The sequence below is a fragment of the Teleopsis dalmanni genome, chromosome 1, assembly GCF_002237135.1.
Source record: "Teleopsis dalmanni isolate 2A chromosome 1, ASM223713v2, whole genome shotgun sequence".
NCBI lineage: Eukaryota > Metazoa > Arthropoda > Insecta > Diptera > Diopsidae > Teleopsis > Teleopsis dalmanni.
Window position 1 is genome coordinate 64,943,459 of NC_051846.1, and position 23,209 is coordinate 64,966,667.

Consider the following 23,209-nt stretch of genomic DNA (forward strand, 5'->3'; position numbering starts at 1 on the left):
CTACACCTGTGACATATATCAGAAACGGATATAACATAACCGTCCTTTTAAAAAAATCAACAAGCTTGCATTCTCCAAGTATCTAAAAGTGTTGCAGGAAATAATGGTGTTTTGAAGCGCAGACATAGCTTTTAACCACTATCTTGTAATAAGCGAGTTGAAACGTTACCCGACTACAAAATCGGAAACGTTATTATATCGAAGAACTAAGATTAGAAAATAATCAAGAAAGTTTCGCAAACGAAGTAATTAAAAAAAATGAAAGTCTGCCGGAACATACGCGTCATCCCATCAAATTCCACTTAAACGAAACATGGGAAAATATCAAAAAAATCTTAAACGATATAGCTAAATACATTGCCGGAATATATCGCAAACTACGTAAATAATGCTTATCACCAAGAGTTCTGGCAGAAATTAGATCAAAGGGGCAAAGTAAAGCAATTACTAGAAAACGCTACCGATTGCGTAGCAATAAATCAACTGAACGCAAAATATAGCGTTTTCATAAAAGAAGTTAAGTAGTAAGCCAGATATGATAAATATATCTTCTTCAACAACTTGACAACAGAAGCTCAATCCGGTTTTCGGAAACTTGCTGGTAAAGCAATCAAAATCAGCATATCAAAGATAAAGACGGTAAAACTCTTTCCGCGTTCAAAGAATGGCTTGTCAGATAGAGAGAGTATTTTTATGAAACGTTTAACTCCCGTCAAGAATACTCTCAGTAAAACACACTCGCTGACCAACCATTACGCGCCCTTTGATTTGTTTCCACCGAAACACTTAGTTTCTGACGAAATTGAAAAAGCTATACAATAACTATAAAATAGAAAGGTAGCTGGAATGAAGAACTTTTCTCCAGAATTTTAAAAAACAAATGCATGCAGCGTAGCTGAAATGTTAAGACTACTCTTTAAGGAAATATGGCAATCTGAAACTATACTGCAAAGCTGGAAAGAACCTCCCCAAAAAATGGGTTCTAAAACTTTGCAACAACTGGAGAGAAATTGCTCTTACATCTGAAGTCAAAAAAATCTTCAACAGTATTATATTTAGCTGTATACAAGACTCACTAGATCGTTTACTAAGAAAGGAACAAGGAGGTTTTCGTGCAAACTATTCAACACTCCGTTGTGTTTAATTTTTATAGATTTTGAAAAGGCTTTCGACGGTCTCTTAAGAAGTACAATTTGGGATGCATTTGAAGACAAAGATGTTCCCATGAAATTTACAAACTTTAAAAAAACGCAATACAATGATTCAAACACGTGCAGGAAAAATAAGTGAACCGTTTTCTGCGTTAACGGGGGTAAAGCTGGTGTGCCTCGTACCACCACTCCTGTTTTCGATAACAATAGACACAAACTGCAAAACATTAAGCGAATTGCGACATAAAGCATCTGACAGATAACGAAGAATATTCTATGTTAATAATTTATGTTCTTAATGAAACTCCACTAATAATAATAATTGCACTCTCCATATATTCAATCTAATGTGGTGCTAACTTAACTTTACAAATCAATCTGGTTAATAAAGCCTATTGTTCTTAAAAGTTAGTCTATAGGTTTCTGTGAGGCCTGGTCTTCAAATTTTTAGGTGTCGTTCTACTTACATACACTGGTTAAACTTGTTGCATATATGATAATTCATTTGTACAATATTAAAAAAGCTATACAACGGTAACAAGATAAGTTAAAAGGTGTGAAAGGTATAGGGTGCATCATTATCCTTAAAGAAAATGTCATAGAAAGTAAGCGTTACTCTTTCGTTGGATATTTAGAATGCTTCACTTGTTGTAAGCAGTTGGTATATCAATGTATAATATGTATAATCGTATACAACTGTAAAAAAAATTTTTTTGAAAAATGTTTAAGTGATATACTAGAACATAATTGCTTCATTATATTGGCATCATTATATTTATATCTAAAGAACATTTTAAAGTGGTCACGTAGAACGTATTATTATAGGTCTACAATTTATTCAATTGCGTGAATTTTATACTAACTTGTAAGCCTAGAAGTTCTTTGTATGTCCAATTTTTCTATTTATTGCCTTAAATTTTTGGTACAAATTTATTATACGAAAAAGTCTGTTAATAGAATATAGTACATTTAAAGGAAATTTTAAAGTGGTCACTCAAAACTTATTATTCTGGATCTACGATTTAATCAATTACTTGAGTTTTATACTAACTTGTAAGCATAGAAGATCTTTGTATGTCCAATTTTTCTATTTATTGCCTTAAATTTATAGTACAGATTTGTTATAACGAAAAAGTCTGTTAATAGAATATAGTACATCTAAAGGAAATTTTAAAGTGGTCACGTAAAACTTATTATTATGGGTCTACAATTTAATGAATTGCCTGAGTTTTATACTAACTTGTAAGCCTAGAAGTTCTTTGTATGTCCAATTTTTCTATTTATTGCCTTAAATTTTTAGTACAAATTTGTTATATGAAAAAGTCTGTTAATAGAATATAGTATACTTATATTCTTACATATTCTTATATTCTTAGAATTATATTCTCTATATAGAGTCTATATTCTGTAGTAGAATATAGATTTGGTACAAGGAGAAAATTGAATGATGCTTATATGTTTTTGATTCTTCTTATATTTTTCATTCTTAAAGTTTGATTTAAAATGAATTACATTCCATTTCCATCTGTAATTAACAATATTATGAGACATTAAAAATGTATAATTATAATTCTTAAATTTTTATTTATAATTCGAGTTGTACAAAATTCAACTTTATTATTTATAATTTTAATATATTTAATAGTTAATTTATAATTAGTGTATATAAACATCACTTACGTTTATAATATATAAATAATGTATAATATTTAATATTAAAATAATTATTTCAAATTATTGTATGAAAAATTGTGCAAGTTTCATTTAGTCTATAAAATTAATAACGTTCTTATATTTTTACTTTTGTCGTTTAATTGATATGATCCTTGTCCTTTAATATATCCATTTATAATAAATGACGTTCTTCTAAGAGTAGTTTCATATATATATACAATTTCCTAATGGTCATTTTTAATATTTTCATATAAAAAATATTTCTTTAAATAGTAAAAATGCATTTCAAGCGCTATTTCCTTTCTTAAAAATTCGAAATTATTGACTACCTTTGGTTTTTAAAACTAAAGGCACTAAAGTTTTCTTAGTTCCAACATATACAATTAATTCAAAAGTCTAAGCTAAACTAAATAATAATTAATCAAATTTCTCCTGATTTGGCATGCAAATGAAAAATTTGGAACACCACAAATGTATTGCTTGTGATAAGTTTGTGAGCCATTTGACGGGTCGATGTATTGTCAGATAATATACTGGAATGCCGGAAAGTATGATCGCAGTGCCCACACCAACTTCTAAAGGCGATTGGAAAAATGATGAGATCACAAGGAACATACAGATAATAAGATAGATAATGGGTAATGCTAGACTAACGCGTATAGGTCTCTCGGTTTTAGGTTGCTTATAACGTAACCATAACAGACCCGCAACGGAAAGGAATGTGAAAAGTGCTTCTACATAACTAACATAGTTAATGAGCGCATAAATGTTTCTAATGAAAAGTAATACTAATGTCAGCACGCACTAAAATAAAAAATAAAATTATATTAATATTATTGTTCATAATTTTATGCAATAAAAAACTTACTAAAAATATCAACGAAGGAACTGGCGTTAAACAATTAATATTAATAAGTGAAATCGCTGCAGGCAAATGTCCGTTTCTTGCACCTACAAAAAATAACCGTGAAGATGCAAAAATAGCTCCATTTAGAGAACCAAAAGTCGAGCAAGCCACAAAGAACGGTATTAGCCAAGACATGAAACCAAGCATTTTGTCACCAAATGTTACCGCTACAGCATCTGATGAAAGTATTTCATCGGTGGATAGCACCGAAAAGTATGCAATATTCGTTACTACATAAATGATAGTTACAACAGGCATTGATATGCAAATAGCTCTTGGTAAATTCCTATACGGGTCCTTAAGTTCTTCCGTAACAAAATTTAAAAAATTCCAACCAGAAAATGAAAAAAGACCATTATAAAATGCCAACGCTATTAGGCCTGGTGATGTTAGTGTGCCGCGCATAGGTTCTTCCCAATGTTCAGTATTGCCTTGAAATAAATACCAAACACCTGCTGCAACAATTACTAATAAGGCGAATACTTTAGTGCCAGTAAAAATATCGGTAACTCGTGTCACCCATTTCACGTTGTAACAATTTATTACTGTGAGTACACCTGAAAGTAAATTGTAAATTATATTAAATATTTAAAGGAGTCGATCATATTCGTACTCACATGTCATTACTGCTGCTAGTAGTTGTACTGCTTCAATTGGTGCTTCACATGAAGGCCAAAATGGTTTTAGTAAATACTGTGCAAAAGTAAGTGCTGTTATCGCATTTCCTGTAGGCACTAAAATCAATAAAGCAACCCAAAGATATAAAAATGCAGGCAAAGGTCCAAACGCTGTACCAATATACGCATAATCACCGCCAGATTTTGGTATCATTGTACCTGAAAAATATATAAAAAAGAAATATGTGATATTGTTAATTTTTTTTTGTCGAAAGTGACGCATCTTATGACGTAAAGAAACATTCAAACTATATATACATAGTTTATACTATAATATATTTATATGTTATCACGTTTAATGCTCGTGCAATAAGGCATACATATAAATTAAATGAAAAATCACCGACAAAAATGCACTAGCCTAATGAATATCAATATCATTATCACTTGTATCAATATACAAGACCATGAATCGCACTAAAGTTAGCTCACGATAGTATTTGACATATTGATCGTGAAAAATTAAATAAAGGAAAAATTAAAGAAAGCTTATAAATATCATACACATTTTTATTAAATCAATCCATTAAATTTTTTATCAATCACTTCATACTCTATGTTACGCTCTGTTGAAAAATAACAATGTTTATTAGACTACATTTCAAATATACTACAAATAACCCAACGATGTGGGTTAGATTAACCCCTACTAATCTATAACATCAAAAACATGATCTTAAAATTAGAAAACAAAACAATTGTTATATACCTTAAAAATATAAAGGAACAGAAGAACTGGAGTGTATAATACTGTAAAGTTCATCAGAAGGGGAAAATGTGCCTGGTATAGCTCAGGACTGGTATACATCTACGAGTAGTGATATAGGACCTCCAAGGAAGTGTTTGGAGGCCCTATGCTGCAGAAGTAGTAGTAGTGGTTGGAGAAAATCAGTAGTAGTAGTAGTGACATATGCATCATACTTTGCATACTTTGTGACGTACATATATTGAAACATATAACCAAATATTATTTTAAATACTATAAACAATATGTGTAATATATTTAGATTAGAACATCAATTTAACACAAAAACCAGATTTCGCTACGTTTCAAAATAATTAATTACAATATTAATTTAATTAATATAAAAACAAAGCTTTGCATAAATGAACATAATTTTATATGTTATAGGTATAAGCATTTTGGCTAGCTTTTTTCACTGGAAACTTAATTTTAATTCCAAAATAAAATTTATCTGCATATACTGGTATTATACTTTACGCAAAATTTCATTCGACAAACTCAGTTATTCTAAACACAGATAGACACAGACAGGAATTCATCTATTTTTAAACGTCTACTTGAATATATTACGAAAATATATTAACAATATTCATAATAATCACCAAGAAATTTTATGTTAATGATATACCCATTGGACCTTCGTTAATAAAATTATAATCCTAAAAACTAGTCGGTGTAGATTACATTATACAGACTACTGTAATAGGTATATTTCATGTAAAATTAACATATTTTTTGTTTAAAAAATTGGATTTGGATGAAACAACAAATATTACACTATAAAATACTTTCCACAGCAGTTTCAGCAGTTTAAGGAAGTATTAGGTACATTGATACATATACATGGACTATATGTGTATTTCGGGCCACAAAGACATATAGAAAACTAAAACAATATTGTAAAAATTGGTACAACTTACAAAATATATTCAAATAATTAGACGAGCACATGTTAAAAAAGGCGAAAACAGTTGGTGTAACTCAAGTACATGCAAAGTTACTGAAATCATTTCAAATATATATAAAAATATGCTGTCGAAAGAACTGCAGAATGCTGGCAACTATTTCAATAGGGCACTATATAATAATAGCGCACAGCTGTGGTAAATGCAAGAAATGTTAATAATCAGGTATCAAGTAAGCCCTGCAGCATTTCCTCTATTTTTGTCCGATTCACTGAAAGCTTGAATAAGATCCTAACAGTTTTAAGGGACTAAACTCCTTATTATCACACATTTTGAATAATGTGGAGATTCATTAGCTCAATTAAAGGACTCTAAACTGGTATTGCTACAGATTTATCAGGTATAGGTGCCTTCTTTGACAGTCAGCTTGCCATACCATTTTCCCATTCAGATAAAAATCTACACATATATAATTTAAATTAATATATGTTGATATATACGTTTATGTATATGTATGTATATATAAATATATTTATATATATTTATATATATTATATATATTATATATATATATTTATATATATATATATATATAGTATTAGGGTGGCCATCAGTAGTTTGGAAAAATTTATTTTTTTGCTAACCGGACTAGTTGTATTATTTTCTAAGTTAAAAAATGACGTGGTATATTATCAGAGCTATCCTAATATCAATACTATATAACACATCAGTCAATAAGACGTGTGACTAACTAAGAAAAACAAATTTTTTCTGTCAAAAATCGTTTTTACTTATCAATATAATCTCCTTCATGGGCAATACAATCATTCCAACGCTTCTCTAACTTCTCGATGCCGTACTTGTAGAAGGATTTGTCTTTTACCTCAAAATAAGTTTCAGTTGCAGCAATTACTTCACCATTTGAAATGAATTTCGTACCGGCGAGCAATTCTTTGAAATCAGCAACTGGCTATTTGCTGAGGGCCAGATCTGGACTATACGGTGGATGAAGAAGCAATTCGAAATACAATTCGTGCAATTTTTCTTCGCCATATGCAGTCGTTGTTTTCACAATTTCTGCTTTCAAACGCTCCAGTAATGCCGTGTAATAGTTACTATTGATGGTTTTTCCCTCTTCGAGATATTCAATGAAAATTATTCCATGTGCATCCCAAAATACTAAAGCCATAACCTTCCCAGCTGACTGTTGTGCCTTTGGACGCTTCGGATGTGGTTCACCGGCTGCAGTCCACTTAGATGATGCTCGTTTTGATTACGGAGTGAAGTGATGGATCAATGTTTCATCCATTGTCACATATCGACGCAAAAAATCTGATTTATTACGTGTAAACATGGCCAAACACTGCTCTGAATCATCAACATATTGTTGTTTTTGATCGACTGTGAGTAAACGCGGCACCCACTTTGAAAAGACTTTACATGACTTATTGACTGATGTATTATGTATATTACCATCCTGGCTTAGATAAATGTAAACTTCTAAGTATTAAGCCTTATGATCACATATCTCCCCTTTAATTACTAGAATAAAGTTTCCGCATCACATTATACATATATTAACATATATGTACATTATATATATAAAACTTAAATAATATTACATTATCTTATATATAAAATTAACATTGTCAAAATGTTAGTTACCGTACTCCTCCGAAACGGCTTTACCGATTTTTATCAAATTTTATATGCGTATTCAGTAGGTCTGGGAATCGGCTACTATCTATTTTTCATACCGCTAAAGTGATTAGGGTATCCCTATCCAGCAAAAATATCTTTAATGCTTTAACAAAAATTTTTTTATTTTTTTGACATACATTTTTTTATATTTTTGAAAAAGAAAACTTGCTATGATATGAAAAGTTGTTGTCTATGAAAATACTGAATTCATAAAACTGCCCCTAATTTCTGTACTATCGTTGATTCCCAAAATGCTCTCATTGACCGCGTATTTCCAGATGTACACATACAATACATAAATCTGGCTGGCAGAAAGAGCCATTAGCAGCAAAAAAAACGTGGACGTTGATGAATTAAACTTCAAGATAAAACAGACATTGCCAAGCGACTTAATATCATACAAATCGATCGATACAGTTTGTGATACCAACGAAGTTGTAAACTATCCAGCAGAGTTTTTAAACTCACTGAATTTGCCAGGCATCCCACCACACATTTTACGACTGAAAGTTGGATCACCGATTATTTTACTTCGGAATTTGAACCCGCCACGGCTATGCAATAGTACGCGATTGGTAATTAAAAAATTGATGAAAAACATTATCGAAGCCACCATTTTGAATGGCAAGGTCCGAAACGAAAAACTTTTATTGCCACGAATTCCAATGATTCTTACAGACAAGCCAATTTAATTCAAACGCGTTCAATTTCCTATTAGATTGGCATTTGCAAAGACCATCAATAAGTCACAAGGCCAAACGATGTCTGTTTGCGGTCTTACATATAAAATTTCCATGTCACAATGTTAGTTATCGTACTCCTCCGAAACGGCTTTACCGATTTTTACCAAATTTTATATGCGTATTCAGTAGGTATGAGAATCGGCTACTATCTATTTTTCATACCGCTAAAGTGATTAGGGAGTCCCTACCCAGCAAAAATATCCTTATTGCTTTAACAAAAAATTTTTTATTTTTTTGACATAAATTTTGTTTATATTTTTGAAAAACAAAAATTTTTTCTTAATATTTTATGTAACTACGCCAACAAGTACATCGAGCATTTACATCCACTTCGTCTTCGCCTTGCATGTCAGATGAAAAATGTACAAAAAGTTTTTATAAAGATTTCACTAATGATACTAGAACAAATACCGACGAATATCCAATATATCGTCGAAGAAATCTCGATAATGGGGGACAATGGCGGGTGGTGCCGTATTCGCATCTGCTAAGCAAGACACAATGCTCATATTAATGTTGAGTTTTGCAGTTCTGTGAAGAGCATCAAATATATTTGCAAGTATGTCCAAAAAGGCAGTGATATGGCTGTGTTTAGAGTAGAAAATACTAATGTAAATGCTCCTCCAATGAACAAAAACGGTGAAATTACGCTCTACCAAATTGTCGTCATCAGCTCCAATGAAGCTGCTTGGCGTATCTTCGGTTTTCTAATTCATGAACGGGATCCAGCAGCTGTTCAGTTAGCCGTCCATCTTGAAAACGGTCAGCGTGTATTTTTCACGAACGAGACAGTGATTGATCGTGGTACAAATCCACCTAAATCTACACTCACTGCATTTTTTGAATTGTGTAATAGTACGGATGATTTTGGTGCCTTTGCAAGAACATTACTCTATTCACAAGTACCACGCTATTTCACATGGGCTCAAACAAAAAAATGGATGCCCCGCAAGCAAGTTTCACCAGTTGATGCATGTCTCAATTTATTTAAATCGAACGCTTATTTACAGTTAATCCAAGACACACTGAGTGCTTTTATCTTCGACTGTTGTTGGTTAATGTTACTGGCCCATTATCATTATTATTATTTACAGTCAATCCAAGACAATTTAAATTTGAAGATACAACAGTTGTTGCCAGGAAACTTGGTATCATACAAATCTATTGATTTTAAATTAATAATTTAATAAATAAACTATAATAACTTAAAAATAATATTATTTGGCGTTTGTTATTTTTATTTTCCTTTTCGTTCATAGCGCTCCATGCCTATTTCATGCATATACCACATACTTACACACTTATAATAAGTAAGTTACTTTTTGTCTACATTAGAATTTATCTAGAAACTAGAAATAATTTATAAGGCAAAACAACGTTTGTCGGGTTATCTAGTATATATATATTAATTATACATGTGTATATATAATAGAACTAATTAAATAATAACTCATTATTCTGTCCAAAAAGGAAGAATATAAAAAGATTTCTTAATTTAATATACAATTAAATTATTAATGCTTTATATACTGTTTTAATTCGATAACTTTTGTATATATATATCTATACTAATTACATTAACGCAAAATAATGAAATAAATGAATTTACTTAAATAATAAAATAAACATGAATTCTATAAAAGAAAAAAAAAACAATAAGAAAACGGATATGAATTCGTCCACATGGTAAAAAAACCAACCCCTTGTCTACTAACGCAGCATGTCTCAAGAACAAAACAAAGAATAAGGTGAGGTCCTCTTTAAAAGAATAGTAGGACCGACCGACAGAACACACACAATGGACACGAATTGTAGTATTGTCTTCCACAAGTTGTCGGCTTCAAAGGTGAGAGCGGGAACTGTTTAATTTGTTTGTTTATTTTTCTGATGCAATAATTTTTAACAATGACGTTAGAACGCAACTTAAGAGAAATGCCACAATTTAAGAGAACTTTGCAAAATGTAAGAGAAAATATGCGGTTGAAGGCATACAAACATAAATAAATGTGATAGGCACATATACATATGGCATGAAATAATTTATCTTTTTATGTGGTATCGTTTGGTAAAAATTATATTTGCGATTGTTTTTTTTTTCTATTTTAGAAAAATAAATATTAAAGTAAATTAAGTAAAATTTAAACTTAACAATACCAGTAAATATTAAAGATAAAAGGTTCTTATATCAAGCAAATAAAAAGCTTAAAAATTGAAGCTCAAACAATTTTATCTACTTTTCGACACATTATAGATATTCGTTTTTAGCAAAAAAAAAAATATTTTATTAATAATAATTAATTTCGGTTTTAGTGTTTTTAATTTAAAATATGTTTCAATAAACCTTAGTTTATTTTTTTTAATACACCATATAAGTTACTGAGCTGAATGTATTCAATTTATTCATTTAACAACTCAAAATTTTAAAAATTATTAAAATAATAACATCAAGATTTTAGACCTCTGCTTCTTTTTGAAACTGGTATACCTACATTATCTATAGATGATATAATTTATTTAATATATTTTAAGTTTATGTATTAAATTTATTTCTAATACATACATAAAAAAACATAATTATTAAGAAATATATTTACTTAATAGGTCAACTGTTAATCACATTTTTATCAGTTCTTTCATATTAATTGAACAGATATATAATTAATAAAATAGGCCGATAAAATGTACTGAAAGCACTCATAGACACTGATTACTTATACGCGTTGTCAACTTCATTAAATAGATAACTGTCCTAATATTATCACGCGTTGAAGTTTATTTGCCATAAAGAACCCATAAAGATTTTGGTCTTTAAACGGGTAAGACAGACACCTGCACAAAGTTTACTATGCTGTTCTACGCAGTGGAATTATTGATTAAACCAATCCTAATTTTAGGAAAAAATAAAATAAAAAAATGAATAATTAAAGCTATATTTATAGCTTTATGTTGGATGACTATTTATTTTTTATTGTCAACTTATACCTTTTACTCATAATAAAACAAATAGACGAAACTGAAGTACGACGTTACTATTAAAACTTAGAGCTTCATGACCGGGTGTGTGATAAGAAAACGGTGTCTGTGTGCTACTTGGACGGAAGACGAAGGTCCCCACCATTAAACCCAACTAACCACATTACTTTTAAGTTCAGAAATATTTTTAGTTGTTTTGTATTTATAAATAATATTAATTTAACTATGACGTAGTGGTCTGACCAAATATTGATATACGTAAAATTATAACAAAATTATATGTATGGTAAATTTAAAAAAAAAATTATAAATTAAATAAAAATCAGAATAACAGAGTCTCAAAAATATAGACTAAAAAAACTAATGAAAGCTGTAATGAGATACCATGCTTATTATTAAATAGTTTTGACAGAAATTGTTGAACACTTATAGCACCTATAGAACACCTATATGTTGTATACATAGAAACTCTGAATTTAGGAGTTTATCTGAGCTATAGATATATAAGTATAAAGTCAGAATCGAAAACACTTAATCACTTTCTTTTTAACTCTCCAGTATTTCATTTTCATACTCAATGCATCTTTTGTTATTAGACTGAGAGTTACCTTTAAAACAATTCTAGATATTTTATGTAATTTCGGATATTTCAAAATGATTAGTTTTTGAGGCGATTTCGTATTGACTGTCTTGTCATTATTACTTCAATTAATTTTTACTCAGAAATTCTTTTTAAAACCTCTTGTGGCCATAACAGATTTGCCATCACACTCCATTGCTCATTTAGGTTATTCGAATAAATTCAGAATGAAATAAAATTGCTATATACTTACCATAATTCCAATTAGGAATTATCAGCATATAATTAAGACACTTCATAAATTTTTAAAACACTTAATAATAAGAAGACTATCACTTATTTTATTATTCTTCCAGTATCATTATTTAATATTCATAAAGCTTAAATTAAAATGTTATCAATTATATGGTACTACTGATACTTCTTATTCGTAATTCCTCACAAAATGTCGATTATAATTAAAATTTTATTTTATATATTGCATATAAATTAATATATTTATATTTATATACACATACAACAAATAGTGTGAAAAACCCATATTAAGTTTCTGAAAATGTTTGTTTCGCTTAGAAAGATGAAGCAGACTACACCATACTATACTCGTATAAATTCTTGATCATTATGATACAATATTTCAATTGAGATGTTGTTGCTTAATCTTTATCTTTTCAACTAATCCTTAAATTTTGCGTTAATTCACTATATCTATACACTGTCAACATATACACAATTTGTTGGAAAATAATTTTATAAAAATAAAGTTGAAACCCTTCATTATCCTTTCACTATCCTTCATTATGAGTATGAAGGGTAGATTCAAGTGGCAACCCAGAAAGAGGGTTCATTGTGATACAACAGTTTTTATGAGAATATATCAGTTGCTTATAGAAAACCAGCAATATCTTTACTACCTATGAGTAATGATATCGGACAGATATTTCAAAAAGAGAGACTCAGACCAGGTAAGCGCCATCTGGTAGAGTTTAAGGCAGTCTTAGGTTAGAACAGATGAATAACACTTTCGCTCTGACTCAAAGCTACAACTATTTAGATTGAAATGTATATTTTTTTCGATCGATCCATGCGCCAGTGTGCTATCAGTACGTTTATTGCATTAGACATTGAGTGGCGATCAAAACGATTAGCTGCACAATCTGTTTCTGATTGTAAGGGAATCGTAAAGTATATGGAGTTTGACTATTATATTCTTCGTATTATCTTTGTGCTACCTATTAAAAATATTATAAACATATGTTATAGTCAGTTAAATTGATACTAAATGAATACACACTTCTAATGTGAGCAATGTAATGGGATGCCGTGTGCCATTTCCGGTTAAAACTAATTTACTGTTCTATAATTTAGATTTCGCATTTGTATGTATAATATTCTGTGGTAAAAAATTTTAAAAATGTTTTCAACTTTACTTTTACGATTTACAATAAGTAAATTACTATATTTTCTACAAATCTCATTGCTGCCCTATGCCTTACTAAGGGAAACGGACACTTAGAAGATATTTATTTTTTTGTGATTTAACATTAAAATTAATTTTAAAGTTGACTAAAAGAATCAGGAACTTGACTACTAAGTCCTTTGTCCTACATTAAGAAGATATAAGTCTCATTATACTACGAAATAGTAAGTAGTAATTGGAAGTACTATAATAAGAGACATAATATTATTATAGAAAAAGAGTTAATATATTAACCCATAGTATATGTTATTGTATTTAAATTGCGAAAAAGAAATTTTCCAAAAGTCGAGATAATTTGTTATAAAAGTTATATATAATACATAGAAAATGTTATAATTTGAAGTACAGTTTATAAATGTTATTTACAAACACAAAATATATTTATAATTCGTAATATCTTTTCATCGCAGAATTACTATAATTAAAGTTACAACTGTGATAATCTAACACATATTCACTCATCCCAACAGAAATAGACTTGTGATGCAAATGAACAGATTTTATGAGAAGCAAGTTATATGAGCTGAAATTAATTTATTAATAATTTTGCATAATCAAAGACACAGAACTGGATTTTTTAATATTGATTTTAATCGAGTATCGATTAAAAATATAACTTTTAAACAATATTGACTTTATTTGCGAGAAAATCTCTAACAATAGCGAATACAGGTATTGTCGTTCTAAACTATTAAAAATCAATGCTTTCGATTTTAATATTTAAACAATATATGTCAAAATTGTTTAATATTACAACTATTAGATATTGAGTTACAACTGTTTAAGTGATATCAGTTTTGCTATTTACAAAATTAAGGAAATAAAAAACAGTGCCGTGTATTGACAACTATTGTTTTTGGTTGGAAAAATCTAACGAATTAAATTTAGTTAAATTTTATGTCCATAATTAAGAAACCCAGGAACTCAGTTGTATTTTTTGAAAAATATGTTTGAAACTGGTTGTATTTTGAGTATTATTGATTCAATTTCATTGTAAAATCAGGTTGATTTGCTGACATACCAATTTAATACTAATTTATACCAATTTAAACCCAATTTAAAAAATTTAATCTTTGAAATACCTTGAGTGAGCTAAAATTATAATGAGGATTCTAAGGTTTATATTTAGATAGCTAATCTTTACCTGTTAAAGATTATTAGCTTAGCTTCTTAAAATAGTTTAAAAAGTTTTAAAATGTCTACTTATAATGACTAATGTTCTCAAGAGAGTAAGTCAATAGTATATATAAGCTACATTACACATAAACTGAATAATGTCAAAATATATATAAAACAGTCACTCGTTTTTACTTATAACTATGACCTATTTAATTTAAGGGCATATTTAGTCTTCCAGCATAGTTTCTTACCCGACAATAATCAGTCATCATAGTGACTATAAGGGCGGTATTTCTATATAGTATTTTAAAGATATCACTAAATTTACTGCCTACTTAAAAAGGTCAATATATTGTTTATTCTTCTCATTTTGAATATCGAATTATAGAAAATAGGTACATAACTTATAACTCTGTTCTGTAATATATAGACATTAGTACAGTAGAAATTTTCATAATTTTTGTCCAAGTTATTCTACATTCCTTAACGGAGGTGATTTACCTCAATTTATTTCAAATATGTACATAAGTATTAATTTAAAATTCTGTTTGAATTAAAAGAGGGCACAAACACTCTCCTCCTTCTTATAACGCCACTACTTCAAAGAAAAATCGTAATATTGAGAAGCAATAACAGCTTTTTCAGATTATGCGATGTTTCATTGATTAAAAAAGCTAGTCTAACAACTTTTTAACATTACGAGACTAAAATATACTTCAGATAATTAGATTTTTGGTTTATTTCATTTTTTTTTATTTTGAAATACATACATATGTAAGCATTTACATTTTAAATTAAGAATTATGAAACATTAAAATTAATGTGTAAGGGAATTATTATATATAAATTAAAAAATTTTGAAGCTTTAAGACATTAGTAAAAAATTTGTAATAAAATTTTAAATATTTCTGTAAATTAATATATTTTTTTAAAATTATTTTTTTTATAAAGAGGTTGTTTCGAACAGTAGTGAAATACAACAACAAAATTTTATTTTTTATATTATTTTAATTAATTGAATTTTTAGCTGACCATATAGCTGTTTCGAGTATTGCCAAATACCCATCATCAGTGGTCTTAGAAATAATTCTTGTATTTAATTATGTATTTAATAATTATTTTTGAGACTGCAAGTACCAGGAATCGAACTCGGGTCCTGCCAAATGTGAAGCTTAGAATCAGCGCATCTTAACCAACTGATCCAAAGCCGTACTTGACTTTTTTGTTCGCATATTTTTCTGGAGTTTTGTTACTATTACTATGAAAGTTTTTATTAACAATTTTACTTGCTGTGTTTATATTAGTACGAAATCATAAACCAGCTGTAGAATAATTGAATTAATTAATTAATTATAATTTTATTTTCAATTGTTAAATTTCAATACTATTATTTTTTTTAGAAATAATATTACAAAAACAACAAAGAAAAAATATGAAAATAACGTAATAATAAACGATTAACTTATTCATGTATATTAATATAAATATATAATATATATGTAATTACACACATATATGTAGATATAGAATACGCACATGTTTCTATTTTTTTTCATTCAATAAATATAATAAGCCCATTCAAACGAAAATATAATTATCAGAAAATTAAGGAAATAATATAAATCATTATTACATTCCATATTTATCTACACATTATATCTGTTTATACATATAATCGATAACTTATGTTTACTTACATTACTAATGTGTTAAACGTTAATTATAGATAAACACAAAATACATTACTCACCAAGTTCCGCATAACAAAGCGCGCCAACCATGCTTAGCACACCACATAACACCCAAACGATAAGTGATTGTCCAATAGAACCGGAGTAAATTAGCACACCTTTTGGACTCACAAAAATACCAGCACCGACAATTACACCAACAATTATAGCCACACCATCTAAAAGACCTATTCGCTTCTTTAATTTTACACCAGATCCCTGACTGGAATCATCTGAGCTTGAGTTCTGCATTTGTCTATCTGATTTGACCGAAGAGGTCGTGGGTATTTCAAAGACTTGTCGGGGTACTAAACTATCCGTGGCTTGCACTCGAGCCATTCTTTTTATTCTTCTGCTATCTCAGACAATTGCTGCTCTTATTTTTTAAAGAAGTTGAAAGTAAATTTTAACTTAAATTTTTAATGTGATTTCATCAGCTTTTTGTGATGTATATGACGCGGGTTTTTGTGATTGTCTGCTGCAACCACGTTTCTTTTCTTAATAAGAATGTCACTTTTTGCCGGAACTTAGTACATATTTGAAGCAAAATTTATATTAAATTAAATCATAATTTTTAAATATTAATTTTTTAAAATTATAATAAACACATTTTTATTCTTGTTTATATTATTGTTATTGTTTTTGTATAGTTGAGAAGTTATCTGTTTAAAAAAAGTTTATTCAACTTTTTATGCTCTCTTAATTTTTTGCTTAATGGTACACGTGTTCATTTATTTACGTTGAACTTGCCATTTTAATACTGGCTTTTTATTTTTAAAAATTACTGGATTTATATAGTTAAATATATTTTTATTAATAATTAAATAATATACTTTTTTTTTGTATTAATTATATATAATTCTTGTTATATTTTTTGCATTCATTTAGTCTTAACTGACTACCCAACACGTCATCATAACTCGCGCGCTTCTACAAAACTGAACTTCAAATAATTTGTAGGCACAGCTGTCTGCATTCCGAGAGTCAAGCAAAATGTTGAAATCAACTGCAAACAAAACAGAACCGAACACCTAAACCAGCAAGAAAAATCGTTCAGATAGATTTTAGCTGCCTCTAATATGTGCGTTCATTATATATAAAAAGTACGCAAATAAAAGTCGGACTCTGTTCTGTAATTTTGAAGCTTTAGTACCAACTGAAGAAAATGTCTATAAGAATTGAAACTGAAGACTACAGTTCTTGAGATCCTGTTATTTATTGCCATTTTTTACGAGTTCCTTTTCTAATTCGCACCAAATGTTTTTAAACAAAATTGTTTGTTTTGTATCTGCAAACTCTCTTACGAAGTCTACGCATTTGTATGAGCGTCGCTAAAGATTTCAGTAATTTTATTTTTGTTTTAGAGAATGTAGTTCTCTTTATTACTGTGAGTTCTCTTATTTACAAGTATAACTACTCTTTTTTTTGCTAACAGCACGTGCTTCAGTTTAATTCATAAACAATCATTTAACTGCTACTAACATAATTTTCCCCCTAATATCAATAAAGTCATAAAATTCTAATAAACAATAAATGACATTTAAATATATATCATTTATTACTTACATGTAAATGAGCACAAGTTCACTCATTCGTTTGATCAGGTATTTCTGTCTGTTGTTACAAATATATAAGCACTTATTTCATTCGTGGTGAGCACATAATCTACTAGAAAACTATTAAAAAGTTTTCAAACTAATATAATTAGAACTCAAATAATTAATTCTTTATAAATGTACAGTACAAATATATTCACCTTTATTACAATATTTCAAGCCATTTTTACGATACACCACATGTCACCCATAACATCTCAAAGCGTTTACTTCTGCAGTTAAACTTTTTAATAGTTTAAAAAAATATTTAACATATATATTCTCACTGGCACAGCGGCTAACAACCTATTCTGTGAACTAACAATGATCACCTATAGTATTTCCATTTTTTCTAAAATTTTTGCACTGTTACAGAAATCATCTTCCAGAACATCTCTCTACGCATTTTCTACGAAGTGGTAATTTGAGTTTGGGAATTAGGACGAAGTTATGAAAAGTTAAGAAAAGATGTCTGCACTGTATTTGATGATGAGAACGATATACAGCATTTTAAGTACAGAAATTTGACCATACCTCAATATTTTCTTCTTCAATTTCTCAGTTTCAATTATTGACAATACCACTAAAAATTGACGTGACAGCCGTCAACACCGGCTACAAGCAGAGATATCTTGTTCTATAAAAAATATCTCAAATGAATCATTTTAATCATTATATTCGAAAACGTTTGAAATAGATAATGTATATATTGAATTTGTTAAGATGTTTAAAATTCAGAAATGAAAGTTCAAGTACCATATAAATATAATCGAACTTCCATAACTCGATCATTTTGTAAAAAAGAAGTTCGACTTATGGAGACTTCGAGTTAAAGAATCATTTCTTTTTTTTTATTTATGAAAGTTACTAGAAATGCATTTTAAGATATTTATTTATTTCAAATCAAATACAGCACAGAAGTAAAGTAAAACATTCAGAAATTAGAGTTTGAGATTTAAAATTTTTTTTATTTTCAGTAAAAAGAGATTCCAACTTATTCAAAGCCTTATAGTGATCATCAGTTGTAGTAACAAAGGTTTGCAAAAAAAAAAAAAAAGAATTTTGAGTAAGTGATGTTGATCCTTTTTTTTTCGAGTCAGCGCAACTGGGCACTTTTACTCTTTGATAGCTGGGGGTACTACAGGGTCCCACCCATCTTATCGACTAATTTGTATATCTCTTATAAGCTTCATAATTATTCAGTGATTGATCAAAGATCTGCGTACCTCCCCGTGCGGAGACTGATTACTCTAAGATTAGATAGTGGTAAGTAGGATAGCCTGTCAATTTTCGCATATAACTTCAGGTCTCTGTCCCTTATGTATTTTTTGATCGGGTCTATTCTAAGGTCTCTTAGCATGTCGTTTGTGCGGATGTACCAAGGATACACTTTGAAGAGTCTTCGGAGAGCCTGACTTTGAGCGACTTGTAGCTTTTGTATACTAGAGTCGGCAGCTTTGCTATACGCGACACACCCATAAAGTAATGCTGGTCTAATTATCTGGCTCTAGACCAGTTTTCTGTTCTTCACGCTAAGGTTGTTGTGTTTGAAAAGTGATTGTAAGCATTGCAGTGTTTTAGCGCAACTGCTTCTTTTGACTTGTATATGCTTATGCATATAATAAATAAGTCTTCTACTTCATTCTTGGAAGGCTGATAAACAATTTAATCCACCGCACCCACATCATCATTTTTCGTTAAGTTAAGAAATGGATTCAGTAATTTAGAGCTATAGTGCTCAATAATATCGTTATCTGTTGGAAAGCTTGATATAGAAATTTCAATGTCAAGCTCAATATAAATGTTAAGAGTAGCATTGGAAGTTGAATACAGAATACAGAATTTAAGCTGGTTCTTTTTATATCTTATGATTTTATCTATCGAAAACAAAAATATTGGGTGTTTCCTTTTTTGCATAAGAACTATCGATATTGCTAACTATGGTTTGATAGCTGATAATGTCAAACTATGACGATATTTCTGTTCAGTAAGGCTTAGCATTTCATCATGAATCGTTTGAAGTTAGAACAACACTTCCAAATTGTGGAAATTTACTGTGAAAAAAATAAAACTGTTCGCTAGCACTTCATCCATTTTACGGTCAACATAATCAACCTATTGAGCAAGCAATTAGAGCAGTTATTGATCGTGTTCTAATTTTACTATTCTTGATTTAAAACCATCAAACAACTATCAAAATTGACTGTTTTTTGCACTTTATGGCGGCATCATAGATCCTTATTTCTTTTGAATGACGAAAGAGTTACCATTACGGTGAATGTTTAGCGCTATTGAGCCTCCAACAAAGACACGACATATATGTATATATATGTACAAAGGGTCTGAGCAAAGTTTTGGACAAGAACATAAAGCAGATGCTTCACAGTGTGTTATTTTATGTTTTATATCTATTATTTAATATTAATATAAAGTACTCTTATTATTATAATAAATAAATTATAATAAATAATAAATAAATTATAATAAATAAATTATAATAAATAATAAATAAATTATTATAATAAATAAGCATAAATACAGATAAATGATTTATAAAGCAATAATATCCAAACAAAATGGAAAATTTAAAAACTGAAAGTTCTCATTGAATTTGAGTTGCTTAGGGCTCGTATTAGTGTAGTTTAAGACTATTATTTCTTGCATATTATCTATAACTGGCAATGCTGTTAAAATTTTGCGATACTAGTATATATGCTCTAAAATATGTTTTCAAAAATAGCCTTTTAAAGTCAACCATTGGGTCTATGCTTCCATTTAATAATAAATAGGTCTTATTTACTACTTAAACCTTTGCTCGGTCCTTTCTAATAACGTTCCGACCCCAGTTTTCTTTTTTATAATTGTTAACTTATCTATTTAGATATTTGCTATAGCTTATAAACCAATTGCTAAGAATATTATTAGATCTTTAATATTGGAAGTTATAAGAGCGTGATATTGACATTGTATCTTTGAAGTTTTGATAAAAATCATAATATAAAGTTTAAATTTCAACAAAACTCCAACTTACTGTATCCATTAATCAATATATTTTTATTTTATTTTATTTTATTTTATTTATTTTATTTTATTTTATTTTATTTTATTTCATTTTATTTTATTTTATTTTATTTTATTTTATTTACAAATATCGTATGTAAGTGTGAGGTGATATATGTTATTTATATAAGATGGATAATAACCAAATTTCATTTAATTTTTTTTTATATTTCTTACAATCATTATCTATATACACATTGAATAAGTTTTTAATAAAAGTGAATTAATTCATATATATTAATTTTAATACATTTTGTTTGCATATCTAAATTATTCATACGCTAATTTTTAAATAAATTTACACATTTTATTCATTATCATCAGTTTAAATTCCTGACCTATCCTTTTTAATAATAATTGGCTTACTTTAAATTACATAGTATAAAATGATAAACAAATCGACAGTGTGTTCATTAACACTTTTTATGGCTTGTTTCCACGAGTCTTTAAAAAAATAAACAATCCATAATTCGGAAATTGTGAAAAAAAAAAAAAGTTTTTTTATCTTTTATGTTTACTTAGCAATAAAAATCTGGTATCGCTTAAGAGTACCAATTAGTTTATTCGAATGTTTTATTTTATCAACAAATTTAGGCGAATTCTTATATTTTTCACAGCGTAGTATTATGATTAAGTATTTTAACTATATTATCTCTAACTTGTATAGTTTAATTATCAATTATTTAAAAAAAAAAAACATAAAGAAACTGAAATCTAAAATATTGCGATAATATGAAGTATCAATTAATTTTATTATCAATTGAACTTATATAAGTATTTAATTTAATTAAAAATTTTAATTAAATAAATAAAGATATTTATTTATTTATTTAATAATAATATTAATATTTACCATGTTCTCTCATAATTGATAAAGACGATGAGACAAATTTTGAATATAGACCAGATAACTAATTATAAAATCAAGATTTTTTAATAAGAGGTGCCTCAGCGATCTCACCAGAATAGTCCCAATAATAGTTAATAGATAATTGATATTTTAGACTAATAATTGAATAGATAAGTTTAATTTAAAACATGTTTTGTTAATCAACAAAGGTTTAATGCATTTTTTCCATTAAATGTATAACTCAATGTTATATGAGGAGAAAAATAATTAATTAAGTACAAAAAGTACTTAATTGCGAAGCATTAAGGGATAACCTATTAAAAATGTGAGGTTATTGCTTTTGAAGAAATAAGTAACGTAAATAACAACGACATATTTATAAATTTAGTAAATTTAGTAGCGGTGATTAAGAACATAAGTTGGTTGGTTGGTAGGTTGCAGTGGCAGGTCATCAGATAACTTCAAATGTACCTCAATTAGCGATTTTTCGCCGTTTTGTTACCACATTCCTCGCAAGAACCCTAGTATAGAAGAGAAGAGACTAAATCCATTCCACTGAATTTAGGTAATTTAATAGGTCTTTCATCTTCACCATTGAGCAGTCTGATAAACTATCACAAAAGTATTTTTCTAAGAACCTATATCTTCTGGATGCTAGAGCTGGGCATTCACAGAGAAAATGTATTATTGTTTCTTTCTCCTGCGGGTTTCTACAACTTCTGCAGTGAGTGTTATAGGGAATACGCAGTTTCTCTGCGTGAGTTCCTATACACCAATGACCAGTAAGAACTGCAATAAGCCTTGCAGTGTTTACGCGATCTCTTTTGAGCAGTTCCAGGGATTTATTTTTATTATAAGTGGGCCACGTTAACCTGGAAGTTGCACATGACCTTAGTGCTTTGCATCTGTTATTGGCGAGTTGCAGAAAGTAAAGGAACGTACTTCTTTTGATGGCCTCCAGGGTAATACAAACTGGTACCGCCAGTGACGCGTCTAGGGAGGCACCAGAGCGGGCTAAACTATCACCATTCTCATTCCCTACGATGTTCCTATGCCCAGGAACCCAGATGAGTGTGATATCGGCCAACCGATTTTGCTCATCGATTGCTTCTCTACATTCTTTTACTATTTTTGATTTTGTTATAAAGGATTCAAGAGCTTTAATTGCTGCCTGGCTGTCAATAAAAATAGCAACACTACATCTGTTTCCGATGTGGCTTGCAATTTGCCTAGAACATAAGTTACTTTTTAAAATTGTTGATGTGGTTGTTGAAATCAGTTCTCGAAAATATAGTTTGAGCCTATTTATGGTTTAGAAA

The 23,209-nt window shown here is 29.0% G+C and overlaps 1 protein-coding gene across 1 annotated transcript; it reads right to left on the reverse strand.

Moving 5' to 3' along the window:
- Positions 1-3,061: 3,061 nt before the first annotated feature.
- On the reverse strand, positions 3,062-16,977 carry LOC119670732 (Y+L amino acid transporter 2-like). The gene is made up of 4 exons (XM_038081130.1): positions 16,406-16,977; positions 4,350-4,568; positions 3,694-4,289; positions 3,062-3,629 (listed from the first exon to the last, which is right to left on the reverse strand). Exons 1-4 carry the CDS (start codon positions 16,722-16,724, stop codon positions 3,243-3,245), a joined length of 1,521 nt encoding a protein of 506 aa, XP_037937058.1. The 5' UTR covers positions 16,725-16,977; the 3' UTR covers positions 3,062-3,242.
- Between the last annotated feature and the right edge of the window lie 6,232 nt (positions 16,978-23,209).

Excerpts from the sequence above, each read along its gene's own strand:
- LOC119670732 (XM_038081130.1), bottom strand. The coding sequence starts at position 16,724 with ATGGCTCGAGTGCAAGCCACGGATAGTTTAGTACCCCGACAAGTCTTT. Across the intron at positions 4,290-4,349 it reads ACTAGCAGCAGTAATGACAT|GTGTACTCACAGTAATAAAT; the intron begins GTGAGTACGAAT and ends ATTTACTTTCAG. Across the intron at positions 3,630-3,693 it reads TTCCTTCGTTGATATTTTTA|TGCGTGCTGACATTAGTATT; the intron begins GTAAGTTTTTTA and ends TTTTTATTTTAG.